Genomic DNA, 15,775 nt, shown 5'->3' with positions numbered 1-15,775 from the left:
CTCTCTCTCTCTCTCTGTATGCCTCTCTCTCTCTCTCTCTCTCTCTCTCTCTCTCTCTCTCTCTCTCTCTCTCTCTCTCTGTATGCCTCTCTCTCTCTGTATGCCTCCCTCTCTCTGTATGCCCTCTCTCTCTCTCTCTCTGTATGCCTCTCTCTCTCTCTCTCTCTCTCTCTCTCTCTCTCTCTCTCTCTCTGTATGCCTCTCTCTCTCTCTCTCTCTCTCTGTATGCCTCTCTCTCTCTCTCTCTCTCTCTGCCTCTCTCTGTATGATTCTCTCTCTGTATGCCTCCCTCTCTCTGTATGCCTCCCTCTCTCTGTATGCCTCCCTCTCTCTGTATGCCTCCCTCTCTCTGTATGCCTCTCTCTCTCTGTATGCCTCTCTCTCTGTATGCCTCTCTCTCTGTATGCCTCTCTCTCTCTCTCTCTCTCTGTATGCCTCTCTCTCTCTCTCTCTCTGTATGCCTCTCTCTCTCTCTCTCTCTCTCTGTGCCTCTTTTTTCCTGCCCCTCTCTCTCTGTTTGTTTAAAGTACAATGTGTTGTTAGGTTCTTGGTTTGTTTCCAGGCATTCCTTTCATTGAAGCCAGGGAATACATATCTGGAATAATCTGACTCTATCAATGACACATTTAGATGCACAACAGTGGTTTATTCATAATCTTAAGAATGCCAACGTGGTAACTTTGTGCCTTAACCGTTTCCTGCCTGTGCCCTCTGCATCTCTATCTTCTCCCTCTTACCGCTCTCTCTCTGTCACTGTCTCCTTCGCCCCTTCTCTACTTCCTCTCTGATTCAGAGTGGTTGGGTTAAATGTGGAACACACATTTCAGTTGAATGCATTCAGTGGTACAACTGACAAGACATTCCCCTTTCCCTTTGCATTAAGAACACCTTCCCAATCTCGAGTTGCACTCCCCCCTTTGCCCTCAGAACTGCCCCAATGTGTTGGGGCCTGGACTTTACATTTACATTTACATTTAAGTCATTTAGCAGACGCTCTTATCCAGAGCGACTTACAAATTGGTGCATTCACCTTATGACATCCAGTGGAACAAGCCACTTTACAAGGTGTTGAAAGTGTTCCACAGGGATGCTGGCCCATGTTGACTCCAATGCTTCCCACAGTTGTCAAGTTGGCTGGATGTCCTTTGGGTGGCGGACCATTCTTAATTCACACAGCAAACTGTTGAGCATGAAAAACCCAGCAGCGTTGCAGTTCTTGACACAAACTAGTTCACCTGGCACCTACCTACTCCCATACCCTGTTCAAAGGCACTTAAATATTTAGTCTTGCCCATTCACCCTGAATGGCACACATACACAACCAATGTCTCAATTGTCTGAAGGCCTTCTTTAACATGTCTCCTCCCCTTCATCTACACTGATTTGAAGTGGATTTAACAAGTGACCTCAATAATGTAATGGAGGAAAAGTTAATGTCTATGTCATGAAAAGAGCAAGTGTTCATAATGTTTTGCACAAGTGTTCATAATGTTTTGCACAAGTGTTCATAATGTTTTGTACACTATATAATAGTATGATATCTGTCTCTCCAGCCCCAGTCATATGACGCGGTGGAGCCCTTGGACCTGGAAGAGTTTCTGATGTCACAGCTACGGAGTGGAGACTCCGCACTCATGCAGGAGCTTGGAGATTTCCCCGACGACGACCTGGAAGTAGAACTGTTGGAGAAGGAGTGTCGGACCGTACACCACTCTGTACCGGAGGAGGGGTGGGTCGCATGGTCACATGATCAATATAGAATAAACTCAACCATGTTACTAGATTGTTATGCCTATCAGATCCTCACATATAGAGGAGAGAGTAGGGAGGGTCTAGAGGTCTGGATTAGACATTGATTTAAGCCTGGCTATTATTCCAATAGTCCCAGTAACTTTCTCCACTATCAACCTATATCTGCGTCCAGATGACACCCCACCCACTAGTTCCCTAGGTCCCACTTATAATGGAATAGAATAAGTATACCTCAGAAGGCTCTTACAACCCAAGAGGGTGTGAAATAGTGACAATATTCTGACAGTGGTATCTTATTGTTTTAGGATTGTCACTCACCTTGAACATGATGTTACAGATAGTGCTGATGTGATGGGAATGCAGAATTAGGGAAAAAGGATTGTGTGTGCATGTAATGAGTGTGTATGTGTGCTTAACATCCTTCTCAATCCCTCGCTGACCGCCTATATCTCTATAGGGTGGAGTTGGATTCCCATGTCAGGGACTGTGTTCAGAGTTACACCCAACCCTGGCTGATGGTCAGCAGGAGGTAAACTTCCTTTGATCAACTCTTAGACACATTCAGGGGCTGCTTTCTTTCCTAATCTCCTTTCCCTTGTGACTACTGACCTGTAAAATGCTAGATATGTGAATGCTAGTGGTCACTAACCCTGGACTACCTGGAGAGCTACCTGGTGTGCAGGCTTTGGGCCAGATGACTAAAGGCTGCACACCAAGTGGCTCAGTCTTCAGGACCAGGGTTGATGACCACTGGGGTAGACAATACAGTGGAAACCTATGCAGTGGTTTATACAGTGGAAACCTGTGCAGTGGTTTATACAGTGGAAACCTGTGCAGTGGTTTATACAGTGGAAACCTATGCAGTGGTTTATACAGTGGAAACCTGTGCAGTGGTTTATACAGTGGAAACCTGTGCAGTGGTTTCCTTCTCAGGTGCAGCACCAAGTCTGTCTGTCTGTCTGTCTGTCTGTCTGTCTGTCTGTCTGTCTGTCTGTCTGTCTGTCTGTCTGTCTGTCTGTCTGTCTGTCTGTCTGTCTGTCTGTCTGTCTGTCTGTCTGTCTGTCTGTCTGTCTGTCTGTCTGTCTGTCTGTCTGTCTGTCTGTCTGTCTGTCTGTCTGTCTGTCTGTCTGTCTGTCTGTCTGTCTGTCTGTCTGTCTGTCTGTCTGTCTGTCTGTCTGTCTGTCTGTCTGTCTGTCTGTCTGTCTGTCTGTCTGTCTGTCTGTCTGTCTGTCTGTCTGTCTGTCTGTCTGTCTGTCTGTCTGTCTGTCTGTCTGTCTGTCTGTCTGTCTGTCTGTCTGTCTGTCTGTCTGTCTGTCTGTCTGTCTGTCTGTCTGTCTGTCTGTCTGTCTGTCTGTCTGTCTGTCTGTCTGTCTGTCTGTCTGTCTGTCTGTCTGTCTGTCTGTCTGTCTGTCTGTCTGTCTGTCTGTCTGTCTGTCTGTCTGTCTGTCTGTCTGTCTGTCTGTCTGTCTGTCTGTCTGTCTGTCTGTCTGTCTGTCTGTCTGTCTGTCTGTCTGTCTGTCTGTCTGTCTGTCTGTCTGTCTGTCTGTCTGTCTGTCTGTCTGTCTGTCTGTCTGTCTGTCTGTCTGTCTGTCTGTCTGTCTGTCTGTCTGTCTGTCTGTCTGTCTGTCTGTCTGTCTGTCTGTCTGTCTGTCTGTCTGTCTGTCTGTCTGTCTGTCTGTCTGTCTGTCTGTCTGTCTGTCTGTCTGTCTGTCTGTCTGTCTGTCTGTCTGTCTGTCTGTCTGTCTGTCTGTCTGTCTGTCTGTCTGTCGTCTGTCTGTCTGTCTGTCTGTCTGTCTGTCTGTCTGTCTGTCTGTCTGTCTGTCTGTCTGTCTGTCTGTCTGTCTGTCTGTCTGTCTGTCTGTCTGTCTGTCTGTCTGTCTGTCTGTCTGTCTGTCTGTCTGTCTGTCTGTCTGTCTGTCTGTCTGTCTGTCTGTCTGTCTGTCTGTCTGTCTGTCTGTCTGTCTGTCTGTCTGTCTGTCTGTCTGTCTGTCTGTCTGTCTGTCTGTCTGTCTGTCTGTCTGTCTGTCTGTCTGTCTGTCTGTCTGTCTGTCTGTCTGTCTGTCTGTCTGTCTGTCTGTCTGTCTGTCTGTCTGTCTGTCTGTCTGTCTGTCTGTCTGTCTGTCTGTCTGTCTGTCTGTCTGTCTGTCTGTCTGTCTGTCTGTCTGTCTGTCTGTCTGTCTGTCTGTCTGTCTGTCATGATGGACAGAGGGGTTATCTTCACACATACCACACACTGATTACTTATCACATCCTAGGCACACATACACTACCGGTCAAAAGTTTTAGAATACCTACTCATTCAAGGGTTTTTCTTTATTTTTACTATTTTCTACATTGTAGAATAATAGTGAAGACATCAAAACTATGAAATAACACATATGGAATCATTTAGTAACCAAAAAAGTGTTAAACAAATCAAAATATATTTGAGATTCTTCAAATAGGCACCCTTTGCCTTGATGACAGTTGCACACTCTTGACATTCTCTCAGCCATCTTCAGACAACAGTCTTTTCCTTCACTCTGCCTTCCGACTCATCCCATACCGGTCTGGGGGTTGTGGAGGCCAGGTCATCTGATGCAGCACTCCATCACTCTCCTTCTTGGTAAAACAGCCCTTACACAGCCTGGAGGTGTGTTGGGTCATTGTCCTGTTATAAATAAATGATATTCCCACTAAGCCCAAACCAGATGGGATGGCATATCGCTGCAGAATGCTGTGGTAGCCATGCTGGTTAAGTGTGGCTTGAATTCTAAATAAATCACAGACAGTGTCAGCAGCACAGCACCCCCACACCATAACATCTCCTCCTCAATGCTTCACTGTGGGAACCACACATGTGGAGATAATCCGTTCACCCACACTAGTCTCACAAAGACACAGCGGTTGGAACCAAAAATCTTACATTTCACTCCAGACCAAAGTACACATTTCCATCGGTCTAAAGTCCATTGCACGTGTTTCTTGACCCAAGCAAATCTCTTATTATTATTGGTGTCCTTTAGTAGTGGTTTCTTTGCAGCAAATCGACCATGAAGGCCTGATTCACGCAGTCTCCTCTGAAAAGTTGATGTTGAGATGTGTCTGTTACTTGTTCCCTGTGAAGCATTTATTTGGTCAGAAATCTGAGGTGCAGGTAACTCCAATGAACTTGTCCTCTGTAGCGGAGGTAACTCTGGGTGTTCCATTCCTGTGGCAGTCTTCAGGAGAGCCATTGTCATCATGGCGCTTGATGGTTTTTACGACTACACTTGAAGAAACTTTCAAAGTTCTTGAAATGTTCCATATTGACTGACCTTCATGTCTTAAAGTAATAATGGACTATCGTTTCTCTTTGCTTATTAGAGCTTTTCTTGCCATAATACGGACTTGGTCTTTTACCAATTAGGACAATCTTCTGTTTACCACCCATATCTTGTCACAACACAACTGATTGGCTCAAACGCATTAAGAAGGAAAGAAATTCCACAAATTAACTTTTAAGGAGACCCACCTGTTAATTGAAATGCATTCCAGGTGACTACCTCATGAATCTGGTTGAGAGAATGCCAAGAGTGTGCAAAGCTGTCATCAAGGCAAAGTGTGGCTATTTGAAGAACCTCAAATATAAAATACATTTTGATTTGTTGAACACTTTTTTGGTTACTACATGATTCCATGTGTTTTTTCATAGATGTGATGTCTTCACTATTATTCTACAATGTAGAAATATAGAAAAACCCTTGAATGAGTAGGTGTTCTAAAACTTTTGACCGGTAGTGCACACACACACACACACACACACACACACACACACACACACACACACACACACACACACACACACACACACACACACACACACACACACACACACACACACACACACACACACACACACACACACACACACATATACCTTTTTTTTTTTTTTATCTTATCAGAGCAGATTAGATGTAGCATTCCACCCCCCACATAGACACAAAGCCCCAGGACGTGGATGAAAACCCTGACCAGGAGACTGACTGTGTGTGTGTACACTACCGGTCAAAAGTTTTAGAACACTTACTCATTCAAGGGTCTTTCTATATTTTTACATTGTGTGTGTGTGTGTGTGTGTGTGTGTGTGTGTGTGTGTGTGTGTGTGTGTGTGTGTGTGTGTGTGTGTGTGTGTGTGTGCGTGTGTGTGTGTGTGTGTGCAGGTGCCAGGGAGATAGTTGGAGTGCATATTCGGAGCGGGCATGTCTACACAAAACTCTGCAGAAACAGACATTTGAGTCTGACGTGCAGCCAGAGAAACCAGAGACACCGGTAAGCGCAATATACTTATACACAACAACAACAAAAAAGGGCATTCCAAAATATATCCGGGTTTGGGTCCGTAAGGAGCAGTTTTGTCAGTCCCATTGTTATCAGAGGACCAACGTGTATTCAGAGTGTACTGTAGTAGGACATTCAGGTATCAGATCCAAAGATTACATTACGGAGGGAAATAATTAGATAAACATAATACCCTGGGTTTTCTATCAGAGAGAGATGACATGCCCAACATGAAACCTGAATACTAGAGTTGTTTCAAGCAACATCTCCTGATTCCTCAGATTGATAGATATAGATTGTATTTTAGTTTTAGAATATCTGTTCTTGTGAGGAAATTCTAATCAGTTTACTATGAGATAAGGAGAGAAAGAAGTAGCGAAAATTAGAGTGAGAACCGAGCGAGGTAACCATAGAAAGCGAGACAGAGTGACGGGAGGGGTTGGGGTGGGTGTTGGGGAGCGAGGGGAGGTGTTGGGGATTAGTAGGGGAACAGAGCGGTTGGAGAGGTGTTGGTGGAGTGGTTGGGGAACAGAGCGGTTGGAGAGGTGTTGGGGAGTGGTTGGGGAACAGAGCGGTTGGAGAGGTTGGGGAGTGGTTGGGGAACAGAGTGGTTGGAGAGGTGTTGGGGAGGTGTTGGGGAGCGGAGCGGTTGGGGAGGTGTTGGGGAGCGTTGGGGTTGGGGGGAGGGGTTGGGGAGCGTTGTGGTTGGGGAAGGGTTGGGGAGCGAGGGGAGCGGTTGGGGAGCGTTGGGGTTGGGGAGCGAGGGGAGGGGTTGGGGAGCGTTGGGGTTGGGGAGCGGTTGGGGAGCGAGGGGAGCGTTGGGGTTGGGGAGCGTTGGGGAGCGAGGGGAGGGGTTGGGGAGCGTTGGGGTTGGGGAGCGAGGGGAGGGGTTGGGGAGCGTTGGGTAGGGGGAGGGGAGCGGTTGGGGAGGGGAGCGGTTGGGAAGGGGTTGGGGAGGGGTAGGGTTTGGGGAGCATAACACTGAACACAGACGTGTTTTTCCTGTTTCTATTACCTCCATCCTGGCACCATCTCCCTCATGTCTACCCAGCCTGACCTGCACACAATGAGACGTGAATATTCATGTAGTCCCCCTGCCCCAGCCAACATCCAGCTCTCTGTCCTGCCAAATCTCCAGCCAGCCAGCACCCAGCCAACCCCTCCTCCAGCCCCCTTCTCCAGCCCCCCACCTCTGTCAATCCATAGTCCCAAACTCAAATCTCCAAGCCCTGACAGTGAAGTCCCACTCCCAAGTCCCAAGGTCCATCCCCAGCTCCCCAGCCCCATCCCCCAGCCTTACCAAGTCCTAATCACCCAAACTAAAGACCCTTGTTCTTGCCGTGTTTTTCCCATCCGCTCTAGGCCGAAGAGAGAGCGAGAGAGGGAGAGAGGGGAAGAACCGGCCTATTGTCAGTCAGCCTCTAATGGTCCCCTGCTTCACACTGGTCATTAGTAATCCTGTGGGATAGGGGCACAGTTAAGCAGGGCTGGGGGAGTGGAGGTTAGATGGAAGATGGATGGATGTTTCCCCTTAAATTTTAGGATTGTTGATGACGCCAAAATATTTTAGTAATTCAAATGAAATATTTGAAACTAAATTAGGCAGATTTAGGGTGGAGGGGGGGCACTGTGAGGAGGAAGGGGGTTGGTGGGGGGGGGGTGCTGTGAGGAGGAAGGGGTTGGTGAGGAGGGTGCTGTGAGGAGGAAGGGGGTTGGTAGGGTGGGGGGTGCTGTGAGGAGGAAGGGTGTTGATAGGGTGGAGGGGGTGCTATGAGGAGGAAGGGGGTTGATAGGGTGGAGGGGGTGCTATGAGGAGGAAGGGTGTTGATAGGGTGGAGGGGGTGCTATGAGGAGGAAGGGGTTGATAGGGTGGAGGGGGTGCTGTGAGGAGGAAGGGGTTGGTAGGGTGGAGGGGGGTCCTGTGAGGAGGAAGGGGGTTGGTCGGGTGGGGGGTTACTGTGAGGAGGAAGGGGGTTGGTAGGGTGGGGGTGCTGTGAGGAGGAAGGGGGTTGGTAGGGTGGGGGTGCTGTGAGGAGGAAGGGGGTTGGTGAGGAGGGTGCTGTGAGGAGGAAGGGGGTTGGTAGGGTGGGGGGGGTGCTGTGAGGAGGAAGGGGGTTGGTAGGGTGGGGGGTGCTGTGAGGAGGAAGGGGTTGGTAGGGGTGGTTGAAAACAGGACACAGCCTGAGAATTCAGAGCTGTCCAGTCATGTAGCTCAGTTGGAGTGTGATTCCATATGGACGTAGTTAATCAGGGAGTAAGTACTATGATCTCTCCATGGTGTTAAGGGGCACCCTTTCACTTTGAAGTTACTGGGCTCCCCTGGAGTTGAAACCCATAAGTTATGGATTCCATGAGCTTGTTTCGATTCTCTTTATGTTCACACACAGTTAATAATCTATGGATGTCTTATCCACTGCGATTGCATAGCAAGTTACCAGCCTATACACTTAGTGCTGCAAGTATTTGGAACACTTATCGAGGCCTATATGCAATACACTTGAGTGAAATTATTTTGTTGGGAGAATTCAACATTATTTTGTTGGGAGAATTCAACATTATTTTGTTGGGAGAATTCAACATTATTTTGTTGGGAGAATTCAACATTATTTTGTTGGGAGAATTCAACATTATTTGGGGATTTTGTCTCTCTTCCATCCTCTTCCCACCTCCTCTCTCTCCCTGGCCTCCTCTCTCTCTCTGTCCTCCTCTCTCTCCTAATACCAGTCATTATTAATATTATTACAGGTGAAGTCCTCGTCTCTGTCCTCCTCTCTCTCCTAATACCAGTCATTATTAATATTATTACAGGTGAAGTCCTCGTCTCTGTCCTCCTCTCTCTCCTAATACCAGTCATTATTAATATTATTACAGGTGAAGTCCCCGTCTCTGTCCTCCTCTCTCTCCTAATACCAGTCATTATTAATATTATTACAGGTGAAGTCCTCGTCTCTGTCCTCCTCTCTCTCCTAATACCAGTCATTATTAATATTATTACAGGTGAAGTCCCCGTCTCTGTCCTCCTCTCTCTCTTCTAATACCTGTCATTATTAATATTATTACAGGTGAAGTCCCCGTCTCTGTCCTCCTCTCTCTCCTAATACCAGTCATTATTAATATTATTACAGGTGAAGTCCTCGTCTCTGTCCTCCTCTCTCTCCTAATACCAGTCATTATTAATATTATTACAGGTGAAGTCCCCGTCTCTGTCCTCCTCTCTCTCTCCTAATACCAGTCATTATTAATATTATTACAGGTGAAGTCCTCGTCTCTGTCCTCCTCTCTCTCCTAATACCAGTCATTATTAATATTATTACAGGTGAAGTCCCCGTCTCTGTCCTCCTCTCTCTCCTAATACCAGTCATTATTAATATTATTACAGGTGAAGTCCTCGTCTCTGTCCTCCTCTCTCTCCTAATACCAGTCATTATTAATATTATTACAGGTGAAGTCCTCGTCTCTGTCCTCCTCTCTCTCCTAATACCAGTCATTATTAATATTATTACAGGTGAAGTCCCCGTCTCTATCCTCCTCTCTCTCCTAATACCTGTCATTATTAATATTATTACAGGTGAAGTCCCCGTCTCTGTCCTCCTCTCTCTCCTAATACCAGTCATTATTAATATTATTACAGGTGAAGTCCCCGTCTCTGTCCTCCTCTCTCTCCTAATACCAGTCATTATTAATATTATTACAGGTGAAGTCCCCGTCTCTGTCCTCCTCTCTCTCCTAATACCAGTCATTATTAATATTATTACAGGTGAAGTCCCCGTCTCTGTCCTCCTCTCTCTCTTCTAATACCAGTCATTATTAATATTATTACAGGTGAAGTCCCCGTCTCTGTCCTCCTCTCTCTTCTAATACCTGTCATTATTAATATTATTACAGGTGAAGTCCTCGTCTCTGTCCTCCTCTCTCTCCTAATACCAGTCATTATTAATATTATTACAGGTGAAGTCCCCGTCTCTGTCCTCCTCTCTCTCCTAATACCAGTCATTATTAATATTATTACAGGTGAAGTCCCCGTCTCTGTCCTCCTCTCTCTCCTAATACCAGTCATTATTAATATTATTACAGGTGAAGTCCTCGTCTCTGTCCTCCTCTCTCTCCTAATACCAGTCATTATTAATATTATTACAGGTGAAGTCCCCGTCTCTGTCCTCCTCTCTCTCCTAATACCAGTCATTATTAATATTATTACAGGTGAAGTCCCCGTCTCTGTCCTCCTCTCTCTCCAAATACCAGTCATTATTAATATTATTACAGGTGAAGTCCCTGTCTCTGTCCTCCTCTCTCTCCTAATACCAGTCATTGTTGTTACAGGTGAAGTCCCCGTCCCTGGCGGTACTGAGTGATGACTCCAGCAGGACCCTGACCTCCTCTGACTTTGACCTCCGCTCTGGTCTGACCCCTGACCCCAGAGTGGAGGGGCTGCTGCACTTCAGTAACCATGACGACCTGGACAGGTTCAACCAGGAAGCCCGGCAGGGGAACCGCCACCCTGAGCTGTTTGCCCTGTACCCACCCGCCGACGAGGTGAGAGAGGGACACACACACATATAAATACAGTCCATGCTTTTGTGCATGCTTGACTTGAATTGAGTGGCTGGATCCATGACATTCCTTTGGTATTCCAGGATGATGCAGTGGAGATCCGGCCCATTCCTGACTGTCCCAAAGAGCACATGGGCGACCGGATCATCATCCGGTGTCAAGCCATCAAGTATGGGAATTACACTGCCTTTCACAGAAGGAAAATAACTGTTTGCCTCAAACTAACTAGCTACCTGTATGTGAGAATCAACATGTTGTGTGGGACAGGGTGGCAGAGAGAGGGAAGATGTGTAGCCCACAGAAAGTTTGTGTGAGAAGGAGAAGATTATCTCACAATATGAATGATGGGGAAATGTTCCCAACATTTAGCATGCATTTGTCTGCTACTGCAATTGACAGACCATTGTTAAGTTGGAGACCATTCAGTTTGGTCTGGACCATAGTCTTTAGCCTGGGAGCTCTGCAGTACAGTGGTTGTTACCTTTCCTTAAGACCATCACTTTCTGTGAGACACGTTCCCTTTCTCTCCCTCTCTTACACACTTTCTGTGAGACACGTTCCCTTTCTCTCCCTCTCTTACACACTTTCTGTGAGACACGTTCCCTTTCTCTCCCTCTCTTACACACTTTCTGTGGGCTAGTATCTCTCTCTCTCTTTCTGTTCTCTCTCTCTTTCTGCTTCTCCCACACCGTAAAGCTGCCAAAGGTTTCAGCTAAGTTCTTCACCATCTCTAAACATTGTTTTGTCAGCTGCTTGTCCCAATTTACAGTTGGGCTTATCACTCAATTGGCTCAGTTCCAAGTCTCAATGCTATGAGAGCACATGCACCCACAATCCATGTTTCTGTTGAGTATCCTGAGTTGATCAATAGAATCAAATGAAATCTATTCGCCACATTGCAGCAAAATGCTTCTGTGCTTTCTCAATCAACAATGCAGAACTTTATAGAATAGATCAAATGTCATTATACGTCAGGCTTATTGACAATGTTTGCTGGCTGGTCGACACACTGCGGTGAAATGCCAGGCTGATATATTTTCTCCCCTGTCCTCCATAGGTTTGAGATTGATATTGAACCACTATTTGCTACCCTGGCTCTGTACGACCTGAGAGAGAAGAAAAAGGTACAGTAGAGTTTTCCTTCTGAAGGGCTGCTACAGTGCTGTGTTCTTGGTTCCACTGTGTGTTATAAGGTCATGAAGAATCGCATGTTGTTGAAGCTTGAAGTTGTTGAGGTTAATGCCTATTAAGGACAAGACGCACCATAGCGAACGTCGGCCGTGCGCAGTAGATCACGCGCTGGTTGTCGGCGTGTTGCGATTCAACATGTACGGTAGTCAGGAAATGTTCTAATCAGTTCGTCGGCTAGGTGTGCTTTATCTTTCAGGTGATCTTATGACCAGTGTGTCAGATTTGTGTTGCTGGTCAGTGAAGTGATGGATCAGTGGGATATCTGAAGACTTTAGCCACAGGAGACAGAACGTCCAGAAGCCCTGGGACTGAGGGGCTTCTCCAGTAGACCAAGCATAGCCGTGTTCATACAACCAACCCATCTGATTCACACTACTCTCCTATCCAAACACAGTTCTGTTAGCAAAAATGAGTCGCATGTGTGTTATGGACTTGCACAGCCGGATGGTTTATGGATTGGATTTAGCGTTTTAAGGTTGAAGGGCACCACTTTTGGATTTGAGCCGCTGACCTTTTGGTGGTCTGGCCACACTGCATCCTGGTTGGGGAGTCTCAAAGTGCTAGTCTTTTTGTGCTGCCTTTCCCTTTATTATATACTGCATCTCCTGCATGGCGAGGGAACCAGATGATGCTCTTCTTCATAATATCCATAAGGCTCAATGCAGATGGGTCTGAAAAAGGCACCATGTTGTAGGCCCATGAAACATCCTCCAGTTATGGAACAGGATGACATACTGTCCAGTTTGTTGAACTAATTACACTTGACATGACTCAATCTGGAACAGAGGGGTTTGGTGACTGGGGTTCTTTCTCTTTCTCTCTGTCTCGCTCTCTGTCTCGCTCTCTTGTCGCGCTCTCTGTCTCAGTCTCTCTCTCGCTCTCTGTCTCTCTCTTGCTCTCTCTCTTGCTCTCTCTCTTGCTCTCTCTCTTGCTCTCTCTCTCTCGCTCTCTCTCTCGCTCTCTCTCTTGCTCTCTCTCTCTTGCTCTCTCTCTCGCTCTCTCTCTCTGTCTGTCTCGCTCTCTGTCTCTCTCTCTCTCTGTTGCTCGGTTTCTGTCTCTCTCTCGCTCTCGCTCTCTCGCTCTCTCTCTGTCGCTCTCTCTCTGTCTTGCTCTCTCTCTGTCTTGCTCTCTCTCTGTCTTGCTCTCTCTCTGTCTTGCTCTCTCTCTGTCTTGCTCTCTCTCTGTCTTGCTCTCTCTCTGTCTCGCTCTCTTTCTGTCTCGCTCTCTTTCTGTCTCGCTCTCTTTCTATCTCGCTCTCTCTCTCTGTCGCTCTCTCTCTGTCGCTCTCTCTCTGTCTCGCTCTCGCTCTCTCTCTGTCTCACTCTCTCAATTCAATTCAATTCAAGGGCTTTATTGGCATGGGAAACATGTGTTAACATTGCCAAAGCAAGTGAGGTAGACAACATAATGAACAGTAACAAAAACAAAATGAACAGTAAACATTACACATACAGAAGTTTCAAAACAGTAAAGACATTACAAATGTCATATTATATATATATATATACAATGTACAAATAGTTAAAGGACACAAGATAAAATAAATAAGCATAAATATGGGTTGTATTTACAATGGTGTTTGTTCTTCACTGGTTGCCCTTTTCTCGTGGCAACGGGTCACAAATCTTGCTGCTGTGATGGCACACTGTGGAATTTCACCCAGTAGATATGGGAGTTTTTCAAAATTGGATTTGTTTTCGAATTATTTGTGGATCTGTGTGATCTGGGGGAAATATGTATCTCTAATATGGTCATACATTGGGCAGGAGGTTAGGAAGTGCAGCTCAGTTTCCACCTCATTTAGTGGGCAGTGAGCACATAGCCTGTCTTCTCTTGAGAGCCATGTCTGCCTACGGCGGCCTTTCTCAATAGCAAGGCTATGCTCACTGAGTCTGTACATAGTCAAAGCTTTCCTTAATTTTGGGTCAGTCACAGTGGTCAGGTATTCTGCCGCTGTGTACTCTCTGTCTAGAGCCAGATAGCATTCTAGTTTGCTCTGTTTTTTTGTTAATTTTTTCCAATGTGTTAAGTAATTATCTTTTTGTTTTCTCATGATTTGGTTGGGTTTAATTGTGCTGTTGTCCTGGGGCTCTGTAGGGTGTGTTTGTGTTTGTGAACAGAGCCCCAGGACCAGCTTGCTTAGGGGACTCTTCTCCAGGTTCATCTCTCTTTGTTATGGAAGGTTTGTGAATCGCTTCCTTTTAGGTGGTTGTAGAATTTAATGGCTCTTTTCTGGATTTTGATCATTAGTGTGTATCGGCCTAATTCTGCTCTGCATGCATTATTTGGTGTTTTACGTTGTACACAGAGGATATTTTTGCAGAATTCTGCGTGCAGAGTCTCAATTTGGTGTTTGTCCCATTTTGTGAAGTCTTGGTTGGTGAGCGGACCCCAGACCTGACAACCATAAAGGGCAATGGGCTCTATGACTGATTCAAGTATTTTTAGCCAAATCCTAATTGGTATGTTGAAATTTATGTTTCTTTTGATGGCATAGAATGCCCTTCTTGCCTTGTCTCTCAGATCGTTCACAGCTTTGTGGAAGTTACCTGTGGCGCTGATGTTTAGGCCAAGGTATGTATAGTTTTTTGTGTGCTCTAGGGCAACAGTGTCGAGATGGAATTTGTATTTGTGGTCCTGGTGACTGGACCTTTTTTTGGAACACCATTATTTTGTTCTTACTGAGATTTACTGTCAGGGCCCAGGTCTGACAGAATCTGTGCATAAGATCTAGGTGCTGCTGTAGGCCCTCCTTGGTTGGTGACAGAAGCACCAGATCATCAGCAAACAGCAGACATTTGACTTCGGATTCTAGCAGGGGGAGGCCGGGTGCTGCAGACTTTTCTAGTGCCCGCGCCAATTTGTTGATATATATGTTGAAGAGGGTGGGGCTTAAGCTGCATCCCCGTCTAACCCCACGACCCTGTGTGTGTTTTTTGCCAATTTTAACCGCACACTTGTTGTTTGTGTACATGGATTTTATAATGTCATATGTTTTACCCCCAACACCACTTTCCATCAGTTTGTATAGCAAACCCTCATGCCAAATTGAGTCGAAGGCTTTTTTGAAATCAACAAAGCATGAGAAGACTTTGCCTTTGTTTTGGTTTGTTTGGTTGTCAATTAGGGTGTGCAGGGTGAATACGTGGTCTGTTGTACGGTAATTTGGTAAAAAGCCAATTTGACATTTGCTCAGTACATTGTTTTCATTGAGGAAATGTACGAGTCTGCTGTAGTCTTTAATAGTTGATTCTAAGATCTGTATTTGATCATGTATATGTTTCTGCTCTTTATTCTTTGTTATAGAACCAAAAAGATTGGAGAAGTGGTTTACCCATACATCTCCATTTTGGATAGATAATTCTTCGTGTTGTTGTTTGTTTAGTGTTTTCCAATTTTCCCAGAAGTGGTTAGAGTCTATGGATTCTTCAATTGCATTGAGCTGATTTCTGACATGCTGTTCCTTCTTTTTCCGTAGTGTATTTCTGTATTGTTTTAGTGATTCACCATAGTGAAGGCGTAGACTCAGGTTTTCCGGGTCTCTATGTTTTTGGTTGGACAGGTTTCTCAATTTCTTTCTTAGATTTTTGCATTCTTCATCAAACCATTTGTCATTGTCAATTTTCTTTGGTTTTCTATTTGAGATTTTTAGATTTGATAGGGAAGCTGAGAGGTCAAATATACTGTTAAGATTTTCTACTGCCAAGTTTACACCTTCACTATTACAGTGGAACGTTTTACCCAGGAAATTGTCTAAAAGGGATTGAATTTGTTGTTGCCTAATTGTTTTTTGGTAGGTTTCCAAACTGCATTCCTTCCATCTATAGCATTTCTTAATGTTACTCAGTTCCTTTGGCTTTGATGCCTCATGATTGAGTATTGCTCTGTTTAAGTAGACTGTGATTTTGCTGTGGTCTGATAGGGGTGTTAGTGGACTGACTGTGAACGCTCTGAGAGATTCTGGGTTGAGGGCAGTGATAAA

General features: G+C 45.6%; 1 protein-coding gene across 5 annotated transcripts in view; it reads left to right on the top strand.

The window, feature by feature from the left end:
* LOC118378713 (dedicator of cytokinesis protein 8-like) overlaps window positions 1-15,775 on the top strand; it is a 132,347-nt gene that overhangs the window by 35,337 nt on the left and 81,235 nt on the right. For all 5 annotated transcript variants that reach the window (XM_052479090.1, XM_052479089.1, XM_052479088.1 and 2 more), the window contains 6 exons: window positions 1,554-1,729; window positions 2,210-2,281; window positions 5,934-6,042; window positions 10,372-10,584; window positions 10,686-10,771; window positions 11,660-11,726. In XM_052479090.1, the coding sequence (XP_052335050.1) occupies window positions 1,554-1,729; window positions 2,210-2,281; window positions 5,934-6,042; window positions 10,372-10,584; window positions 10,686-10,771; window positions 11,660-11,726 (723 nt within the window). The remainder of the gene's footprint in view (window positions 1-1,553; window positions 1,730-2,209; window positions 2,282-5,933; window positions 6,043-10,371; window positions 10,585-10,685; window positions 10,772-11,659; window positions 11,727-15,775) is intronic.

The sequence above is a fragment of the Oncorhynchus keta genome, chromosome 25 (assembly GCF_023373465.1).
Source record: "Oncorhynchus keta strain PuntledgeMale-10-30-2019 chromosome 25, Oket_V2, whole genome shotgun sequence".
NCBI classification, from domain to species: domain Eukaryota; kingdom Metazoa; phylum Chordata; class Actinopteri; order Salmoniformes; family Salmonidae; genus Oncorhynchus; species Oncorhynchus keta.
Note: the sequence above shows the minus strand (reverse complement) of the source record. Positions and strands in the feature narration are given on the sequence as shown.